The following is a 15741-nucleotide window of genomic DNA, read 5'->3' as shown; positions in this document are numbered from 1 at the left end:
TCCTTTGTTTAAAAAGAAAAAAGCCAATAAAAATCTATCACAGCTTTTAATGCCAGGCTGACTGCAAAGTGCTGTGATGTCCTTGTTCGTTTTTATGAGAACCTAATCTGTGACTGTGACGTCCCTCGGACTAAATCCCCAAATTCTTTTGTTGGGTGAAGCCCCCCAGCTGTTCCTGCAGGGAATGTGGGTGGCAGTGGTGGCACAGGAGGAGTGGTGGGCTCCCTGCACTGCTCACAAACCTGCTGGTGCTGCAGCCCTGAGCTGTGAGTGAGCACAGGGTTAGGGTTTATTCTGATTATTGCTGCTGAGAAGCCCAGGGTTTACCTGCAGGAATTGCTGCAGAGCCTCAGATCCTGAAGCCAAGTGATTAAATGTCGTGGTTGTAGTAAAAATTTGTGAAAGAACTTGGAGTCCCTGAAAGTTCTGCCAAACACCAGCTTGTCCTCAAAAATCTCTTCATTCAGCCTCACAGCTGTAGCTTTATATTATTTGGCAATACTTACAAGGAATTATTCCTAAGTATGTTGTTTCAGATGTCTTGTGAGTGCTTTTGCCAGAAGACTCTCTATCCTCTGCCTGTTTTATCAACAGTGCTAAGGAAATGCCCTTTCTGTGGGTCACAAGCAGGGGCTATTCTTACCTGCACATTTTACTGGTGGTGTTGTTTAAAATTGAAGGGAGCTGGGGAAAGGTGCCAGTGTTGGGTACCAGTTTGCTGCTGTACCCAGCTCAGGGTGTGGCTGCTTTGCTGCTGCTTTTCTTTGCCCAGTTCTGTTTTCCTGCTTACCTGGTCCTGCCAGTTGGGTCCATCACCTTAACACTTGATCTGACCTTTACTATTTCACTTGGATTTACATAAGGGCTCTGCTCAGTGAGCTGTCCCTATCACAGGATGATATCCATAAAAATGACACTTCCTAGTCTTGAAAAAAAATCCCCAGGCCCATTGGAGACATGTGAAAAGGACACCCAGCAGGAAGAGAGGCCCATGGCCTGAAATATTCATCAATCATTTTCCTGGCACCAGGAAACCAATCAACTCTTCTAAGGGGGAGAGTGCAATCAATCACACAATGTGGGAAACTGGGATGGCCAGCCCTGCCAGAACTGTTCCTGCATGTGGACAGGAGGGAAGGGCTGTGCTGGTCCTTACTCACAAGTGGTAACTTACACCCTGGGTGCAAGGCTTTTGTAAAAGGCACTCCGTGCACACCACAGGCTCAAGGTTTTGTTGTTAGTAATGCTGAGTTGTTTTGTTTCAGATTTTTTTTTTTAATTTACCTCTTTTCTGTAGCTGGTAGGTGAAGGGTTTGTTTCCTGCTCCCAAACCTCCATGTTCTGAAGTGGCAGGTCCAGCAGCAGCATGTTTTTATCTAGAGGATAAGAATTTAAAAATTTTGCTCTTTTTTAATGAAAAAAATGTAAATTTGAAACAGCTTCTGTTACAAACTGGTACTGGGGAGGAAATGCACCTCTGGGTGTTTGACCTCTTTTTCTATCTTTGGGTTATGCTAAAAGAAGTATATATAGATTGCCCAATAATAAGTGACCTGTAGTTATCAACATCTGTAGGATATTTTATTGTAGGATAGGGATTTTTTAAATTCAAGTAATAGTTCAAATAATAATCTGAAATTCAAATAAGAAATACTACAAAATATTCTAGTAGGATGCTATAAATTGGAACAAAAGACCTATTTGTAGGTTGTTTTTTTTCCTAGGAAAACCTCTGCAATAGTTGCTATATAAGAAATGCCATCATAATGGCAAAATAAATGGCAGTGCCACAACCTTTCTCATCTCCTTTAGTCCAGTGGATCATGTTGGGGGTGGTTTTTCCTGAGGAGAGTGAGATGTTTCAGGCATGGCCATGGTCTGGGAGGGGTGCAGGGGGACCAGCCTTACCCACCACTGCCCAAGCAGAACACGACCATCTGTGGAGCAGCAGTGCTGGGCAGCTTCAAAAGGAAGAATACAAATGGATCTCCTGTAGCAATGTATGTAACAGTTATTTTAAAACTGTAAAACTTGTAATAATCTATCTTCCAACATAGGTTTTTAAAAAGGCAAAACTGTGCGCTGTCTTTTCATGGAAATTGGCAAACTATGAACTGCTGTATTATTTAATTTAGATTAGAAGTCAATTAAGATTGTTCTTCAGAGCAGCACTGTATACTAAATTCAATCCAAAATTAATTTCTCATTGAAGAGATTAGGAGCCTTCTCTTTAAAAATGTAGTTATTTTTCTGTGTTTAAGGTAGTTTTCTAGTACAAGTGGAGACAAATATCCAAAAATATCAGGAAGGATGTTTCTATTCTAAACAGCATTTTCCTGTCAGTTTCTGATCTGCTTTTTAAGATGCTTAGATGTGTTACCACAATTAAAAGCTACTAAGAGATGTGGCATCCTGCAAAATGAGATTATAGCAATAGGCAGATGTGGCTGGAATGAGCCCCAAAGAGAAAGGGAAGTGTTTCTGGAATTGCAAGCAGCAGGAGCTAATACGGTTTGCAAACATGGGAGACAGTAGGCAGAGAGGTAGGTGGGGAGAAAGAATCAAATTTCCCTTGATTCCTGCCTGTTTGTAATCCCTATCCCTGGGAGGCCAAATGCTTAATGTGAGCCTTTCACTCCAACAAAACCTGGGCTGGGAGGGGAGTGCTCCGTGGGGCTCTGGTCACTGAATTTCATCAGCAAGATGCTCAAATCAGTGATGGAAGGAAAACCTGAAGTCTCTGGTCAGTTATTGCAGCCACTTCCAGGTGGTCTGTGGGAAGTGGAGACCTCCCAAAAATGAGGGAGCCACACCATCTCTGTTTCCACACTGACAGGTGTCCAGGGGTGGTTCTAACCTGCTGCACTGCTTGGGTCTAGAACAACTTGCCCCTGGGAACTCTGGCTGATTTGCAGCCATATTCTGTATATGAAAACATGCTATTATTCATCAGGGATCACTATTAATCTGCATTGATGTCAACTCTCCAAAAAATAGCATCTCTTGTATAGTATCAGTCAATTCTGGCTTTTTAAATGTAGGTAATTCTCCTGGACTCTAGATGGATTTTGCTAAAGTGATATGCCTTGTGTTGGCCAACAGTTTATCAGCGATCAAAAAGTCAATAAAGAATTTCCCCAGATTTACAAACTGATTATGCAATTGATCTTTCAATATTGGAGTAGGCTGGGCTGCCTGGTAGGCAATATCCTAATAAACTAAAACATCCTCCAGGTAGGGAAGATGCAGAAATCTCATGCCTGGGCACAAAGACAGTGTGCTTGTGGGCTCTGTGCACTGGATGTGAAACAGAGACATGATCACCTTCTTTTAGGACAGGCTTTTTTCTTCATCATCATAATTTTTCTAAAAAGCATTAGTGCTTGACTGTGTTTTCCCTTTTAGTAAAGTCTGAAATAAGAAGCCAAATGTGTATGAGTCCCCTTTAGAGAAATGAGCAGGCTGGGAGCTGCCCTGAGCCTTGCTGTTACCATGAATTAGGGCACTTCTTCCACACCACCCCAATTTTCAGGAACAGAGCCTGCTGAACCTCTCAGGGAAGCTTTCCAGAGCTCCCAGAAATCACAGAGGGCTTCTGGAAACTCAGCCCATAGGGTATGTGGTAATGCTGATACCACAGCAACATGCATCTCCTTTCTGCTTTGATTTTTGTGCCTCAGGAGGCACGTCAGGAATCCTGTGACTTTTGATGGCATCAATAAATCAGATACCACGCTGACAGAATTTTACTGGAATGTAAACAGGCATTTAAAATAACAATGTTTGTAGAGAGTGTATTTAGGAATACAATGCAGGTACAGGGAAGATTCAGCTCTGTGTAAGTTTCCTTTAAGTTTTGTTGGTAACCAGGAACTGGGATTGTTTTCCATGTAAATGAAAATAAGTAAAAATGTTTCTCATGAGATGACCTTATTTCCCACTCCTCTCTGCAAACAGTGTGTGTTTTCAGTGCTGAGGTGAGACAAGCTCTCCCAATGTAGGGGAAAGGGGAGGAATGTCTCTGTATAGTAAAATTGAGCTGATAAGGGATAATGAATCACCTTTAACTCAGCTCTGCTGAATAGTAACTGCTCTGGGGAACTGCAGGCTGGTCAGCCTTGTCTCAGTCCCTCAGTGGGAAGGGTATGGAGCAAATCCTCCCAAAAGGCATTTCCAGGCACTTGAAGGACAGGAAGGTAATTGGGAACATTCACTGTGGGCTTACCAAGGGGAGAGATTGCCTGACCAACCTCATTCCTTGTGTGATGAAATGAGTGGATCTGTGGATGAGGAGAGAGTGATTTTGTCATTAACCTCAGCACTAGGCAAGGCTTTGATGCAGACTCCCATGTCATCCTTGCAGGCAGTTTGGGGGGAAGCCTGGGCTGTTTGGTTAGAGGGTGGCAGTCGAGTTCAAGCACTCACTGATGGCCATTGTGCTGTGATTGTCCTTGGGAGTCGGTGTTGGGGCCAACTGAGCAATTTCACCAACCATCTGCATGGTGGGATGGAGAAACTCCTCAACCAGACTGATGCTCTGGAGGGCACAGCTGCTGCTCAGAAGGACCTCAATAACCTGAAGGAAAAGGTTGATTGGGACTTGAGAGTTAAACAGACACAAAGATGAAGCCCTGCACCTGGATAACGCCATGGAATGGTGCAGGCAGTGTGTGTCACCTCCATACCTGAGATGGGGATGTCCTCAAAGTCCAGTGCTGTGTCACTGGTTCAGGCTAAGTTCATTTCTAGGAGTAGCCCATATACCCCTTGAATTAGCATAAACAGGGACAAGGGCAGGCAAAGGTCAAGAGAAGTTCAAAATAGTATAATCTCTTTTTGCTGGTGTTCCCAAATGTTCCTGATCCAGCAAAGCTCTCCACGCTGGCCTTGCCAGTGTGTTTACCAGACCATTGTAAAAGTCAAAGAACAAGCCCTGACTTGATACAAGGGAAGTTAGAAATCAAGGGGTTGAGAATAGGTAGCATTGTTGCTTAAAACAGGAGAAATAATTGATTTATGTTATGGTGGCCAATTAGGCTGTAAAGTGAAAAACTCTTAAAGAAACCCTGTGGCTTCAAGGGAGCTTTTTGCTCTGATTCCTGCTCAGCAAATAGGGGTACCCCAATCAAGGTCATCAGCCCCATGAGCTGAATTATTAATTCCTTTCATGCCACTCAGGGCTTGTAAACAGTATATAATACAGGAAAACAATTGGCACTGTTCACTGAGTGGGCAGAGGAGAGGTCAGGAGGTAAATACTTGTATTGGCAGTAGCTGCTCTTCATAGCTGAGCAGACTTCTGTCCTTTTCATCTTTTAGAGCAAACCACTTTCCAAAATCTTAGTCTGGTTGTTAGTCTGTATCTCCTTTCCCTTAGATGAATTTGTTTTAGGAATTTAATGGATTACATATAACTATGAAGATAAAAAGGGCTGGAGGGAAGGGTGGGGGATTATGGATAACAGAGCAAACCAGCACTGCTGTGTTTCATAAACAGCTGCTTTTTTAATATTGAGATAATTTTTTTAATCCATCTGTTCAAGGTGGGGTGTAGAATAAGCAGTTGTGCTTTTATATACTTAGAAAAAAAAATCAAAGTGTGATTTTGAGATTAATATGTTGCAAATACCATCTGCCAGTAGCAGCACACGATCAGAAATGTTGATGTATTGCTGCTGTTGGATGGCACAGCTGTGCCATGTTCCTGCAGCACAGGGCAGGACATGGAGGGAGTTCTAACCTCAAACTTGAGCAGCTGGGTGGCGGTGAGCATGGTGTCTGCATGGTGTCTGCATTACAAATAGTCATTAAAACATGATTTCAAGCATGAACTGAAATTTCCAAGTATGGCTGGGAAATAGTTACACTTTGCTGTTCACAGCCTGTCATGTGGCATTACAATGAACAATCTAAAATTTCAGGACTTGGAGAATTTGTGCTGCCTCTTAAACACTTCCCACTCAGAAACCTCTCTTCAGAAGGCACATGCATTATTTAGTTTCTCTTTGAATGATACTTGATAAACTATTCCAGATGTTGGCAGGTGTAGCTTACTGCCCTAAGTGACTGCTGCTCTCACAGCAGCTTCTCAAGTGCCTGCCCTGTGCCATCTGGCCAGGGCTGGGCAGTGACCTCTGTGTGCCAGAGCAGCAGGTAGCCTTGGAGTGACCATCTGCTGGCCTGGTCCCTCAGCCTCCCCGAGAGCTGAGTTGTGCTCAGGGCTGACTCTGCACCACTCTCCAAAGAGTCAGACTAACTTAAATCTGCACCTATTTTTTGGCTTAATTTAGATGTATGTGAAAGCATGTGGAGCTTTCAATAGGCAAAAGTTTTTTCCAGGAGCCTGAAATGGCTGTAGTACATATGAAGAATCTTTTTATTATTTACAAAACTTGCATAGTATATGGCTTGCTAGTTCCTAAATTAGGGAGACTGTAGTATTAAGGTGGAAAATAGGAAGATGCCAAATAGTTTTTCTTCTCTGAGCACATCAGACCTGTGTAGTGTAATTTAGAAACTGTTGGGAGCTCTGCAGTCAGCATGTCACACTGAGCACTGCTGCAAGAGCCAAACAGGATGATAAATTATTGTGTAGATGTTCAAGGCAGTAATTCTGTGGGGAACAGGACAGGAACAAGCCAGGGCATTGCTGAGTAAGTCTGTAATTGTGTTTGTTGCTGTTCTCAGCTATGGCTGGTGTTTAATATGAACTGAAGCTGCTTTGAGCAGCTTCACTGAGGAGGCTCAGAGTGGCACCAGAGTGTGGCAGGAGGATTCAGTCAGTGAGGTGCAGTGTCTGCTCTCACGTTCTGTAAAGATGGGCTGCTGAAGTGTTTACTCGTGTTTGTGGCTTGTCTAATTAGAGCAGAACTTTGCACTTTCAGTGTAAACAGTGGTCCTCAGGGAACTGCCTGCTGCCTGGGAAATGGGAATTGCAGGAATGTGAAGGGCAGGATTTGGGCTGGCAGCAAAGCCTGGCTGTGGGCTGGAGCTGTGCTTCTGGGGCCGTGTTCTGTGGTTAGGAATGTAAACTTGGAGCGTGCATTTATTGGGTCTTAGAGCTAAACAAGAGTTACAGAATATATAATTATGTGGGACCTACCAGCACCAAATCATGAGATGGAGACTGAGCTGCTCAGCTTGGGTGTTGGTGGGGATGTGCTGGGAGGGGCTGTGGTGTTTTGAGAGAGACCAAGCCCAAAGAATGCATCTTGGCTTTACCTAATCTTGGGTTAAAACTGACCCTGTTAGTGCAAGACGGTTTTGTCCTGGTTTGGGTCCTGGAAAGGTGGGTCCTTTCCAAAACACAGAGGGCAATCTGGCATTTGTTTCTGATCGTGTTCTGACTTTGAGGGTTTTCACTGGCAGACACAGGCAGGAAGTTCTGTTTCTTCTTTCAGCTGTTAGAAGATAAAGCTTTAGAGTGGCTTGTGCTTAAAGGCACTTGTTTCTGATGCTGCTCCAGATCAAATTCCAGCAGCTTGCCAGCCTTTGGAAGAGGAACTCTCTTCTGAGCAGGAATCTTTTGAAGGTTCACTGGACACAGATGGGAGATCATCATGTCCTTTCATTCCACAGTAATGCTCTGCATACAGTTTAAACCTGATGTAATTTAGACTTTCTTTGTGCTGGAAGTTACTCCAAATTGATATTCTCAAACCATCACAAGTTACAAATTACTAATATGACTGCTGAGAAAAGTAGATCTACAGATAATGTGTATGATAGAAATACCTTGAAAGGAGGAAGCTGATGTTGGTAAAATTATCTGATTCTCAAAGCAGATTCCTCAGGTGATTGAAGACATGTGTATTCAATTTCAGTGTAAATGAAAGTTTTCAAAATAAAACCTTCTCAGTAACATGCACATCACATCTTTCTCATTTTCACTTTCCCATTAGCTTCAGATGTGGAGCAGATGAGTTCCTCCTCTCCTGTCCTCCCTATGAACTCCATGGGCAGTAAGTACCCCTTTTCTTGCCATGTGTGACCAGGTAGAATTTCTCATTCTAAGATAATCCAGAGATGTGAATTGATACTCCATGGTAGAGACTTGGAGAAATTTTACAGCTGATGCTTTTTCATGGAAGTGGGGATTCCCATAGCTGAGAGCTGATGAGGTATTTCTTACAAAAGTAGCACAGAGCAGGGTCTGCACATCACTTTTATGCCAGCAGAATGCAGGTTGTGTAAGATCTGTTGCCACCAGAGATACCTCAGTGAAGGAGATGCCTGCATGAATGATAGAAACCCCTGAGGTGATGTAAATTATGTTGACATGGGAGTATTTTTCTGTAGTGTTTCGTTATTACACTTGAAAATCTATAGCCTGGAATTTCTCACGAAACTGAGAGCAGTTGGTGAAATATTCCTCAATTTCAGGGTAATTCTGGGCCTGTAACTTTTTGAGACTTTGAAAACCTGAGCTGCTGGACACTTTCTAAAAAAGTAGGAATTCGGGATTCCTTTGTAACACTCCATCTAGTGGCATTTGCTGTGCAGAGGGACCAGTCGATGGGAATCCACTAGATGGCAACAGGCCCTTGTCAGACTGGTGGGACTGGAAACTGTGTCCTTAGCAGGGCTGAGAACCCCTCATCCAGAGCAACTTTTCATCCCATTGTTTGGGAACTGTGGATTTTTTCAAATGTGGCAGAGTTTTAACTGACAGCTCATTTCAAAAGTAATGCTCCGATGTTCACAGCTGCTAAAAGCCTCCCAGAGCCAGGACCTGGTCCTTTCCATGTGCCTTTGTGCTGGTGGATTTGCACTTTTACTGGAGAACTGTGGTTCCTGTATGGTGGGAATGAAAATCTGGTTCCTTCCTGTATGATGAGAACAGCCCTGTGGGATGCATGCACGGTGGGCTCTGGGTTGTGAACATGTGTGCAGTTATTTGCCTGTTGATTAATAAAACACATCTTTGTAGGTATCTAGCTAGGTTTTCATGCAGTTTACCACTTTTATATGGAAACAGGTAATTTCTTGTGCATATATAGAATAATTTGTCATCTACAGACATGTATAGTTCATGACAATATATTGGCTAATACTCTGTTGATTCTTTGTGGCCTGACATAGCTTGTATTTACTCTTGAGCACTGACAGGTGTTAAAACATAACTCAATTTTCCATAATATTCTCCCAGCAGAATGTATGTGCAAAACAAGGGCAGCATGAGCTGACTGACCCTCTTTCCCCCTTAAATAACTGTATGTTATTGCCAGTGTGCACTTGTCTAGCTGCAGCTTTCATGTCTGTTATCTTTTGCTAAACTGAAAAATGCTTGTCTGTTCCCTATGAAGATACTTATATAAACTTTTGATAAACTAAATAAACGGAGCTCCTCGAGTTCTTTTGATGTCTTGCTGTCTCTCGATCACCCGGTCAGTGCTGGTGGCCACTGTGACGACCCAGCCCTCGCTGGCCTCTGGTGTGGATGGATGAGCCCTGGCAATTCCTGCTGGGCAGGTCCCAAACTGCTCCAGCCCAGCTGTCCCATGGCTGTAGTGGCAGCACTGAACGTGTTGGTGCTCAGTGTCACCCTGATGTGCCCCGGGGCAGGGGGTGGTGGCTCTGCTAGGCAGCAAACAGTTGCTGACACAAACATCTAAAGCTTCCCGAGCATGGATTTGAAAACATTCTGAACATACCTGCTAAACTGTCTTTCCTTAGTTTTTTCCCTTGCTGTCTCCTTACCAAAATTAAAGCAAAAAAAAAAAAAAAGTTAAAAAATCCTCCAGGGTTTTTTTTACAGCCAAGTAGGAACCCAAACTTTAAAGTTATCTGTGCATCCAGAGCATTTGAGAGGTGTGGAATGTCTGCTCAAGCCTTTGGCTTGTGGTGTATTAGCAAACTGGGGTAATGGCCCCTTTACTGTAATCTTCCCTGTTTGTCTGAAATGTCTTATCCAGAGTAATTGCAGTGAATTATTTTCACATGTCCTTGCAGTAAAGATGAACACCTCTGTCAGGACTTCTGTATTTTCTGCTTTCATGCAGGTACACATGAGGAAAACCAGTTGGCCCAAATGTCTATTTAAAATAACACAAAAGTGCTTTCTTGTACATCATGTAAGATGTCTCTGGAAAAAATCCAAATTGTGCACTCTCACTTCCGAATGAGTCTGCCAAGCATGCTGAAAAATTGGAGATTTCAAAGGCAGAATGTCAAACTGCATCAAAAATGAGTCATTTGTCTTGTTTTCATAATGTTAAAACAATTTGGCAGGCATGCTTTTGGGCTGTTCACAGTTACACCGCTGTGCTAAATCCCTGAAGCACCACACTTACCCGGGCTGTTGGTGGAAGTGCTCGCTGTGGTGACTGAGCAGGGCTCTTTGCTGTCACACTCAGGGAGAGGGGAGATTTCTCCCAAAATTCCACTTTAGCAAAGTTCCGTCTGCTTAGCATGTAGCTGTTGAACCTGGTGGAACTGTTCCTATGTAAAATTGAACAAGATTAAATCTTTTAAGTTAAGAGTTAAGTTTTAAGAGCAAGCAGATATATTTTGAATATTCACCAAACTGGAGTTTAGAATCCTTGGTGAGTTGTTCTGACTTGAGCTGTCAGAGGGGCTCGGTTCCTGTGGGATAGCAGCACAGCGTGTCTGAACAGGCTCCTCCAGGATAATCCTGTGAGCAACTGGAGGAGCAAACAAAGTGTGAGAGAAGTGCCTGGACCCTCTGCTGCCCCGGGAATTGACTGACACCACTGCTGAACAGTGAGATCCACCATCCCTGCTCCCTCCTTTACTGCATGGCACTCCAGGGGCAGGGGCATTTCTGGGAACAGGTATCTCATGCCAGTCACGTAGAAATCCTTAGAAGGCACCTCTTGTGTCTCAGGGCAGTGTCAGGTGTGTCTGTCACACAGAGATGTGTCTGCTCCTCCCTGCCTGCCCCAGGCAGTCAGCTCCAGCTCCTCACCTTTCCAGAATAATTGAAGCTGGCCCTGCCACCACAGCCCTGAAGAATGTTCTCTGCAGCAGTGCCTTAAATCACTATTTTCTGCTTTGCTTCCTCCCATTCTCATCCCTGTCAATCCAAAGCCCCACAGTTCAGTCCCTTTTCATCTCTCACTGGTCACTTTGTAGGACCAGTGCTGTTCCACAGTTTGGCTCGCTCAGGAAGAAGTTTGATTTCCTATAAGCTGGTAAAGCTGTAGGTTTATGCTTTACTGGTAGGTTTACCAACTGGTATCACTTTTATTAAAACTGAACTAGTTCCTCAACTGCTCTGCTCCTTTAAAAATCCCCGTGCATTTAATTAGCATTCAGATTTGCTCATGAAGGAGCTGGATGATGTGTCCTGAACTTCTCTGGTGGGACAATGGCAGAGCCATAGACCTGCCTTACACAGTTTCGGGAGGCAGAACTTGGCTATGGCATTTCTTTGGCAAAAGTGTCGCTTTTCTTGCTGGACAGGCCGCCCTGGCCATGTGAGTGGGTGGTCCTGGGCTGTCTGAGCAGGTGCTCCTTGGCTGGCTGGTCCGCAGTTTGCATTCATTGATCAGTGAGTTGATAGAAACGAAAACCCACCGACAGCAATGAATGTTGATTGCAGCCATTAGATGCTGAAGATGCTCCACCACGGTGATGGTGCTGTCACTCTAGAGCAGCCCAAGACAAAATTCCCTGGCATGTGCATTGGGTCTTTTCTTATTTTATGGATTCTGCAGTCCCTGTGCAGGCAGAACAAATGCCAGCACACTCATGAAGGAACCTGCTGCCAGAGCCTGCAGTCCTGGTCACCAGCTGGGCTGGAAAAGGTTCCCCAGAGGTACCACTGAGGTGGCCAAGCCCTTGGCTTTCTGTGCCTTTGAAAGGAAGGCGTTTTTCTGCTTTCCTGGCTGCAGGGTGACAGCCTGAGCTGCAGGAGCAGCTGGACCTGGCCGGGAGGGAGCCGCTCCTCGCCCGGCCCTCCCGGTGAGCAGCTGCTGGAATCGAGTGCAGGTTCCTGGGAGCTAATGAACTCACATTCCAAAGCTTTTTCCAGCAAAGCTCAAGTTGCCAGCCCAAATGGAAAGGTTTCCTTTCTGATCTGGCCTGTATTCTGCTATTTTGAACATATACCATGCTCAGATTTGTTTCCAAGTGTCCCATATGGTGTGGATACGTTCCTGCTTTTGTGTTGCCCATACAAAACCTTCCATTGATCTCTTATACTCTGTTCTGCAGAAGTTCTGCACTAGTATAAAGCTTTAATTCTTTTTTTTTTTTAAGAGCAAACAAGCATTTCTTATACACCAATTCACTTTCAGAGAACGCAGAACTGGAAAAACTCAGCCTCTGTAGCTCTTAATATAATCTGTAAATCATGACCTGCTAATGGCAACCACATGTGAAATCTCTGAAGGTTCAGGCTCTCCATTTAACAGAGGGTTTGTGATAAACCTCAAGGTACAGTCAACGGTCGATGGTTTTTTCTAGTTCTCAAACTCACCGACAGCGTTGAATGTTCACTGAAGCTATCCAAAGATGGCTGTATACATGCACTGTGCAGATTTTCCATGCATATGTTTTCCATAGACTGGCAGTGGAAACACTGCTGAGGACTGCACATTCTTTATTGTAAAGCTTTAAACTGCAAAGTATTTTAATTACGGAATGGAACCTCGAGGACTAATGAATTGCAGAAGTGTAACACTCTGGTTATGGATGCTGAGTTGACTTAGTATTTCTTAAACCAGCTTTGAATGTATCAGAGATGCAGTTGTGAAAAAAGCCTTTCCTCCTGTGGATATGCATGTTCTCAACAGCACTAAGGATGTTTATAATAATTCAGATTTCTTTATAAAGTTCACTTAAAAAAAACCTCGAGTAGGGGCTCACCCATAGTGCTAAACCAAGAGAGAAGGGGATCTGCTTAGTGGAGTATGTAACATCTGTATTTCCACAGCTCCTGTCCCTGCTCTTCTTTCCCCTAAAAAGAGGAAAAGGGGGTTTAATCTCTTTACATCCCTATATTGCATCTAATTATCTTCACCTTTTCCACCTGGCTTGCATGGTTCCAGAGAGATTACTTACTTACTTACTTGCAGTTTGTTTGCTAAAAAGTAAATCTGCTACTGTATCTGAAATAATTTTCCTGTGAGTGCAGTGAAGCCTACAGAGTCAGTGGGGATAATTTACTGCTTAAATGCTGGAAACTTGCTTTAAATGCAGAGTATTTTCTCTTGTTGTAGGGATCTAACAGTTTCTCTCTGAATATCCTGAGCTGATACATGTAATTTAACAGTAAGTGTATTGTCTAATAACGTACTTGAAGCAATCTTGCTCCAGGAATACAGTTTGTAGCCTGCACTTAAACTGATTGATTTTAATGGTATCATTAAACATCAGCTGATACTGAAAATCAAAAGAATTCTCCAAAAATTAGTCTCACCTTTTTCTTGCCATCATTTGGAGTAGAGCTGGTGGAAAGAACAAAGACAATTTGAATTAATCACAAGCAGTGCTCAGCCTGGAGTGTTAAGCCTCAGGAGTGTCCCAGTGTGAAGGGTGGCTACATGTGGTAGGTGTAACATAAATCAAGGAAACTCAGTTCAAGCCAAGCATGAAATTTTGGTTTTAACAAACCAAAACAGTTTTTTTATATTTAAACAACATTGTGAGAGAAGCATTTTTCTCAATTCACTACTTCTTCCTTTATCCCTCCAATGACCTTCAAGGTAGGAACTTTCATCTTCTTGCTTCATGATTTCAGAGCCTGAATTTCTTCAAGTTAAACTGTACATGTTATTTCTATATCCTGGCTGCACACTCCTTCCCCTTTGCAAAGTTCAAAGCTCTCCATGAGATTTTTTTGGACAGACTCCGGAAAGATAAAATAGTTCTCTGGAAACTGTAAGTGGGCAATATCTGCAAGGCACACTCCAGAAGTTCAGGTCTGCACTGAACCTCTGACACACCTTCCTTTCTCTCAGACTTCTTTCACCTAGGAAGCACTGAAATTAGAGCTGACAGCTGCCTCCTCTATTGTTATTCCTTAGTTATTTTTTGTTGTTGTGTAAAAAGCATTGTGCACCCTCCCCATATGCTGACAGTGTCCCTGAGAGCCCAGCTCTGTTCTCTGCACAGAACACCTTGTAAACTGGGACCCCTGTAAGGCCACCAGTCAGGAGGCACTGATTGCTGAACGAGACCTTTTCTATGAATGAAAGAATTGAACATTCTGAGCACATGGGGTTTTCTTTCAAATTACAGCGGAGAGAATGGGTTTCTGTACGAAGAAAATGGTTTCCTCAAAATTTGTACACAACCCTGAAACACAGTGGTTAACCTGTTTGTAAGAGGACTGAGTTAACTGTTCAGGATTGAGTTAATTTGGTGGGTATTTCTTGTGCTCTTTGTATTTATGGTGCCTGAACAATTCTTACACCCTAATCCAATCATTCTACTAGCTCCTCACAATAAGGCTTTTATTTAGCAGGGCAGGAATTCCAACAGCACTGCTCTAAAGTATCACTAAATAAATTTTACATATGCATCTGGTAGTCACACAGCTTCCCTCTTCCTCCCACCCCCTGTGCTGGAGCTGTGACTCTCCTGAGGGAGGTGTGTGACCCCAGTGGAGGACACTGGGGCCAGGATTGTCCTCAGCACATGACAGTGTCCTGCTGCCTGCCTGGAGCATCCACAGAAATGCCATGTGCAAGCACATTTGCTTTGTCCTGAACAGGCTTTAATTGTACTATACAAATGTGTTTTCCTTGTCGAGGTAAATGACTTCAGCAGGGGAAGCATGCAAATACACCTTGGGGAGACAAGAGCATGGAATTGCTGGCGGTTTTTAATTATTGCTGTTTCACTGAAAATTGGGTGAGTGTTTAACTAGCAATGCCATGGCCAAACACTTCAGATTCAGCAGTGAGCACTGGTGATAAAATCCATCCAAAAATTCCTTGGGACTACTACTTTAAAGTCCTGGGGCTACATAAAACTGGGGGACAAGGTTACCAGTCTGTTCCATTTGCCCTTTTTGAACACAGTGCTGTGGTGATGATCCTAGAGAAAACAGATGCAGAGCTCTTCTGGGACCTGGGAGAAATGCTGTTAGTACCAGATTCCAGTGATTTAGGGAGGACTTACCAACTTCTTTTGATCTCATTCTAAGTTGACAAGCTTGCTTGTGGATGCAGCACACCCTAGACTTTTTAAAGGTGTTTGACTTAATACTGAATGACAATTTAAACTGGTATGATACAAATTTGCTGTGGCAAATGTTAAAAGGATTAACAAATGACAAACGGGGAGGTCTAAACGCAATTCCAAGGGTGAACTTGATCCAGTTGGTGCAGCCTTAGAATGACTTGGCCACATCCAAGCCATCGTGGGAGAAACATGGGATCCCATATTAGCAGGTTTGGGGTTTTTAGACAGAAGAGTGACACAGATTTGGATCTCCAGGTAAATCAAGTGTAAGTGAATGCTTTGGTACAGCTGAATGCAAAGTTCCATGTTTGGGAACAAGGAATACAGACCATGTGTGAGGATAAAGCTCAGCCCATGGAGCAGTACTTGTCACAGAGATAATTAACTGCATGTGTGTGCACAATCTGACTCTACTACTGTGCAAACAATGAAATATTCAACAGCAGCACAGCCTGGTGCATCTGCATTTAGTTCTCCTGAAACTGCTGAAAGGATGCTTTAGCCAGTTGTGGCACAGGCTGCCCTGAAGACATCACTGAGCTGAGCAGGTTTGTGAAAGTTTGAGTGGAGAGCAATTAAATAACCAGA

General features: G+C 43.5%; 1 protein-coding gene across 2 annotated transcripts in view; it reads left to right on the top strand.

The window, feature by feature from the left end:
* Positions 1 to 15741, top strand: part of NR6A1 (nuclear receptor subfamily 6 group A member 1) — a 73571-nt gene that overhangs the window by 3590 nt on the left and 54240 nt on the right. For both annotated transcript variants that reach the window (XM_033077527.2, XM_033077525.1), the window contains exon 2: positions 7902 to 7961. In XM_033077527.2, the coding sequence (XP_032933418.1) occupies positions 7902 to 7961 (60 nt within the window). The remainder of the gene's footprint in view (positions 1 to 7901; positions 7962 to 15741) is intronic.

This window comes from Catharus ustulatus, chromosome 21, assembly GCF_009819885.2.
Source record: "Catharus ustulatus isolate bCatUst1 chromosome 21, bCatUst1.pri.v2, whole genome shotgun sequence".
NCBI lineage: Eukaryota > Metazoa > Chordata > Aves > Passeriformes > Turdidae > Catharus > Catharus ustulatus.
This window is presented reverse-complemented; position numbering and strand designations above follow the sequence as displayed.